This window comes from Oryzias melastigma, unplaced genomic scaffold (genome assembly GCF_002922805.2).
Source record: "Oryzias melastigma strain HK-1 unplaced genomic scaffold, ASM292280v2 sc00571, whole genome shotgun sequence".
Taxonomy (NCBI): domain Eukaryota; kingdom Metazoa; phylum Chordata; class Actinopteri; order Beloniformes; family Adrianichthyidae; genus Oryzias; species Oryzias melastigma.
In genome coordinates, this window is record NW_023417163.1 from 1 (window position 1) to 5,573 (window position 5,573).

General features: G+C 49.1%; 1 protein-coding gene across 1 annotated transcript in view; it reads right to left on the reverse strand.

The window, feature by feature from the left end:
- Positions 1-369: 369 nt before the first annotated feature.
- Positions 370-5,573, reverse strand: part of LOC112141441 (probable JmjC domain-containing histone demethylation protein 2C) — a gene marked incomplete at its 3' end in the record, with an annotated part of 13,129 nt that continues 7,925 nt past the window's right edge. The window contains exons 5-16 of the mRNA XM_024264576.2: positions 4,896-5,110; positions 4,667-4,819; positions 3,476-3,565; positions 3,230-3,354; positions 2,065-2,523; positions 1,652-1,993; positions 1,410-1,578; positions 1,247-1,337; positions 1,050-1,180; positions 852-974; positions 632-771; positions 370-546 (exon numbers count right to left, since the gene is read on the reverse strand). Of these exons, the coding sequence (XP_024120344.1) occupies positions 370-546; positions 632-771; positions 852-974; positions 1,050-1,180; positions 1,247-1,337; positions 1,410-1,578; positions 1,652-1,993; positions 2,065-2,523; positions 3,230-3,354; positions 3,476-3,565; positions 4,667-4,819; positions 4,896-5,110 (2,215 nt within the window). The remainder of the gene's footprint in view (positions 547-631; positions 772-851; positions 975-1,049; positions 1,181-1,246; positions 1,338-1,409; positions 1,579-1,651; positions 1,994-2,064; positions 2,524-3,229; positions 3,355-3,475; positions 3,566-4,666; positions 4,820-4,895; positions 5,111-5,573) is intronic.

The following is a 5,573-nucleotide window of genomic DNA, read 5'->3' on the forward strand; positions in this document are numbered from 1 at the left end:
CTAGGTGTGGATGTGAGAGTGAATGTGTGTGATTGAGGCCCTGCGACACACTGGCGACCTGTCCAGGGTAAACCCCGCCTTCGCCCATCAGTAGTAGGGTTAGGCTCTGGCCCCCCGACAGGGACAAAGCGGTCAGGAAAATGAATGAATGAATTTGTACTTGTTAAAAGTTATTTTGCATTAACGTTTTTTAGCGCGACAAAGCTGACAGTCTTATTTTTTATTTTGATCGATATCTGACCAAAAACACTGATTTTTTGGGTTGAATCTTTCATCTTGTTTGCATGGCCTCAGACCACGCCTCTCCGGCAGCAGCGCCCCCATGGGGCCGGTGCTGTCCAAAGCGCTGTGTGGTTCTGGGGGGCTTACCTGGTGCATGGCCCCTGCAGGTACGAGGACAGAGTCTCCGAGGAACTGAACGATGGTCCAGCCGTGGACTCCGTGCTCGTCCAGCAGCCGCTGGCGCTGCTTCCTGCTCAGGTACCAGGCCTGCTCTCTGATTGGGTCCTGGTCCGGGGGCGTGTCTGCTCCCTGCTCCTTGCTGAGCTGAGGAGGGAAAAACAATTCTGCTTAGGAGGAAGGTTTTCTTTTGAAGGAGCAGCGGTTTCTGGATTCCCACAGCAGAACCAACCTTGTGAAGGAACTCTCGGACTTTGTCGACGTCCTTGTTGAGGTAGATGTGCCACAGCGCTCCTGGAGTTTCACTCGAGTCTTTCAGTCTCTTTCGGACTCCTTCGTCCAGGTCCTCCTCTTCAAGTCTCTTCAGGACTCCTACAGACCGACACACACTTCACATCACGCTCTGCTGGTTCTGATGTCTCCAACAGGTCAACAGCTCAGGAGTCACATACCAGTTTTGGACAGGACTCCATTGCCTTTGGCTACTCCAACGTAGACCAGAACCGAGACCACGTCAGAGACTTCCAGGTGGAGGTTGGCGGTCCCAAAGTCCTGCTCCTGAGAGGCAGCTACACCTGCAGCCCCGACACAGCTCAGAGTGAGAGGTGGTTCTGAGTGAACCTGATGACCTGCAGAACGGTTCCTCTCACCGTATGCGCAGCAGAGCCTCGGCCCCAGGTCTGGACGCACGAAGAAAGAAGGCAGATGAGAGGCCAGGTTGAGGGCCCCTTCAGGGTCAGAATACTCTGGAAGGGGGAGGTTCTTCATCAGGTCGTCATACCTGCAGAGAAAGTCAGACTGTTAGTATCATCTTCATGAGAGTGGAGTCAGGAAAGCGTGTTCCCACCGTGAGGGCATGAGGGCCATGAACTCCTCTCCGGACGGCCAGTCCTTCAGTCTGTACACCATGGACTCTCCATCCTTGGACTTTGGCCGCTCTGATCAGGCAAACATCTTTGAGTTAGACTCAGACACTATTAATCTTTAGTGGCTCTAACACTGAGACTTACTGGTGAGATCCTCAAATCCATCCCAGAACTCCTTGATGCCAGAATTTGACACGACCTGGTCTTTGCAGTTGAGGAGGTCTCCCTGGTGGTCTGCAAACTCCTGGTTGAAGGAGTCGGCCTTCCACAGGCTGGCGTTCAGTCTTTTGTGGATCCCCGACACCAGGACCGGCTTCACAAAGAGAGGACCGCATCAGTCAGACCTTCTGGGTGGAGCGTGGCTCCATGTGGAGGATGAACCTTACCTGTCCCTTCTTCCAGCACTCTCTGAACAGCTTCCAGTTGTTCTGGTTGCGGTGGTCTCGCAGCCACAGCAGCCGCCGGTTGCTCAGCCAGCTGTGGGGAATGCCCGGGTACTGATTGGTCGAGTCCTCTGGCGTTGATGCTGCTGGAGGCGCCGGCTTCTTCCTGTCTGCTTTGGTGTCGTCCGTGGCGGCGGCGGGGCAGGAGTTGGTTACCATGGTGATCTGCTCCTGCTTGATGGACAGCTTGGTGATGCTCTGGCGGCTGGCCGGGATTTTGTTCTCCACCACCGAAGCGATGATGTCATCCAGGATGTTGGGCATGGCCTGGCCCCCCTTTCCAGTCTGAAGTGTAGAGGTCAGAGGTGAGTCATGGAGCGGGTCTGACAACAGAGGAGCAGGACTGGGATGTGTACCTGTGAGGCCGTGGAGTAGACCGGTGCGAAGGCGATTCCTGCATCCGTGGAGCCCAGCTTCAGCTTCCCCGCCGTGGTGGTGAGCAGATCCCGCAGCGTGGAGCCCTGCTCGGCGCCGCTGCCCACCAGTGAGGAGGTCTTACACTGCTGCAGCACCTCCAGGGCGTCCCCGTCTTTATCCTCCTTCAGAGCTTTCCCCAGCAGCACCGACTCGTTGTTCTCCTTCTTTTCCTCCCTGGATTTCTGCTCCGCCAGATCAGCCAGGAAGTGCAGGGGGGACTGAGACTCCGGCGGGGTGACGGAGGCGCCCCGCCCCGCGTCGCTCCCTGGACTGCTGCCCCCTCCCCCCGACCCGTTGGTCTCCGCCTTGATCCCTCCGTGTTCGGAGTTCTGAAGGGAGCCTTGTTCGGCCTTCACCAGGGACAGCTTGTTACTGTGGTTCAGAACATTCTGGAGAACCTGGCAGACAGAAAGATGCTGATCACAGCTCTGAGAAACACCTGAACACGCTCAGACCTCAGCACATTCATCCCACGAACAGCTGCACGCCTCACTGACATTTTGTAAAACTAACATACCTTCCTGACAAGTTTCATTTTTAATCTTACACAAAAACATGCTTACAGTTTTTTTGTGTTTCCTGGTATCTGCAACCTCAGCATCTGCTTCCCTGCATTTACCTCCAGATCATCCTCTGATGGATTCATTCCTGATCCACCCTGATCTGTCAGACCCCAACCCAAAATAAAATAAAGATCTGTTTTATCTAGTGATCTCACGGCTGAGCAGCAGCATCCGTCGGTTAATCCGAAGGTTAATAAAACAAAAATAGGTGAAAACTTGGATCTGTTATTTCAGAATTGGCTCAGGGTCAAATACAGCCTAATTGGGACATCCCTTCCTGCACACACCTCTTCATCTCTTTCTCCTCTCTGCTGCTCTGGACTGTTGACCCTAAGAACTTAAACTCCTCCACCTCCTCTCTAGACCAAACCTCCACCTGCTCTCACTACAGATCATCTGCAAACATCAGAGTTAATATTGTGCTGACATGACTGTCATTCAGAGGCGTGAATAGCATCATTAGTAGCTGTCATGCTTTGCAGCAGCTCCTCCTTTCCTGCTGAGAGCTGCAGGGATGTTCAGCTTTTGGTCCTGGTGGTACCTGTGAGACTCCGTTAGTGACGGGCAGCTTGTTGAGGGCGTTCTGCTTGCTGGCGCAGGAACAGTACGACTTGATGTTGTGTTTGTCTCTGAGGAAGTGCATGGAGGTCACCAGCTCTGTCAGCGCTGAAACGTCAGAAAGAGAAGGTCGCATTTTTACTGTCCACGATTATTCTGCTGTCTTTAAAATGAACTGACCTCACAAGAGAACAATAAAGTCAGGTCAGCTGGGAGAAAACATCATTACCTGTGCCAGGTATGATCTGAGTGGGCATGAGGTGCTTGTGATCGTGGGGCTGACCTTTGACACACTTCAGCCAAACGTAAAGTTCTTTATCTGCAGGGATGCATGAATATGAGAACTCTGTTAGAAAACCCAAATATCTTTGGTTGATTTACTGTAACGAGCCGCTTTTCTCCTTTAAAATCTACTGGAATGATGGTGTTAATGGTTGAAAAGTAACACTATGCTAAAGATTTTGTGTTCACTAGTTTTGTTTAAAATGGATCCATTTATTAGAATAAAAAAAGAAGTAAGGAAGCAACTCTTTGTTCTGCATCTAATCATATATATATGCTCTTAATGCATTTTCAATCCTCAGACTGCCTCCTAGTGGAGCCAGAGGGGGATTGCATTTCTTCCAGCTGCAGAGAAACGCAACTTGAGTCAAAAGTAGAATCAAAAATTTAAAATGAATTTTTCACACATTTTCTAGTTGAGGAACACACCAGAATGCATGAGGAGTGATGTTAGAACCTCGGCTGAGCTAACAGCAGCTCACTGACCGCAGTAGAAAGAAGTTTGACTATAATGTCAGACACACTGGAATTGTCTGACTTTTGATCTGTTTACAAGGAAATTATGAGAATGGGAATTTAGGAAACTTCTAACTGGTAAGAAAAGATCTTCTGCAGCTCCACGTCTTATAGCCAAAGCTAATGCTAGCGTTAGCATTAGCACAGATTCAAAGAATAAAATCATAATTACCTTCATAATTAAACAAGCAGCATTGAATGAAGTCCTTGTAACCTTTGTCTAACTTTAACTAGGTTATCAGAGAGAAATGATCCACGACTGGTTTAATATCATCCAGAGGAATTTAGAGAAACAGCTGAGCTGCAGTTCTGACTGCAGACAGGATTACTGACATTTGTTCTCTGATTTGTGACTGATCTAAGAGGAGGAAACCAATACACCAGGTAGGACATTTATATTATAAATATTGCACACATTTCGGTTACAATTGGTTTGGTTGCGTTTTATTATTAATGTAAAATTGCTTTTAAAAGCGTTCAGCAGTCAGCTTTGCCGTTCTAAACCACAGACACCGAAAGCGACTCTGCACATGACCGGCGATGTGTGACGTCACGTGAAAGTGTCTATAAAGACCTAAGACAGATAACATGTCAGAATTTGTTTGGAAATGAGAATACTGACCCTTGGAACTCTTTCTCTCCTTGGCCTTGTAGCAGTCCAAGCAGACGACAAACCCACACTTCTGACAGACCCAGTGGATGTTGAAGAGCGTCGCTTCACATGCATCACACATCTCCCTCACCCCCCTCACGGCTCGCTTCCACGCCATCTTGGCTGAAAAACACACGGGGCAGATTTCCTTTAGACATGTAGCTGGACAAAGTCAGCCAGCTATTTCAGAGCAGCTCACCGTCCTTCTTGACCCAGCTGGCTGCAGTGTTTTCAGTCATCACCATCTGACAGAACTTGTCCCCGATGAAGCCCAGGATGTACTTGGCGGTGGTTTTATCCAGGTGGGGGTCTTCCACCGCTCCGGGGACCCACAGGGCCAGAGCCTCATCATCAAACTGGTCTGGAGCGGAGAAGCCGTCCATCCGGATGACTCCGTTCTTACTGAAGGACAGCCTGTGAGGGGGCAAACAAACTGCACTTTCAGAAGACAGGTTCATCTATCTTCTGTCAAATGCTGGCGGGGTAAGTGTTTCACATCCTGATTGGTTGCTGACCTCATCAATGTCCTCTGGATCTCCTGTGCAAATCTACATAAGCCTTTGATTGGGATCAATGAAAATGCTAGTCCTCATAGCTGAAGATGCTGAAAATAATAGCTAAAAACGCTGAAGCTGATAGCTAAAAATGCTGAAAACGATGACTGAAATTGCAGAAGTGAATAGCTGAAAACGGTGAAGTTGATAGTTAAAAACACTTAAGCTGATAGCGGAAATCACTGAAACTGATAGCTGAAAATGGTGAAGTTAATAGCTAAAATCACCGGAGCTAATAGCTGAAAAGCCAAAACAGCTAGCATGTAGCTGAAATATTAGCTGAACTCCAAACTAGCCTAAAAAAATCTTAGTAAATGCCAAAA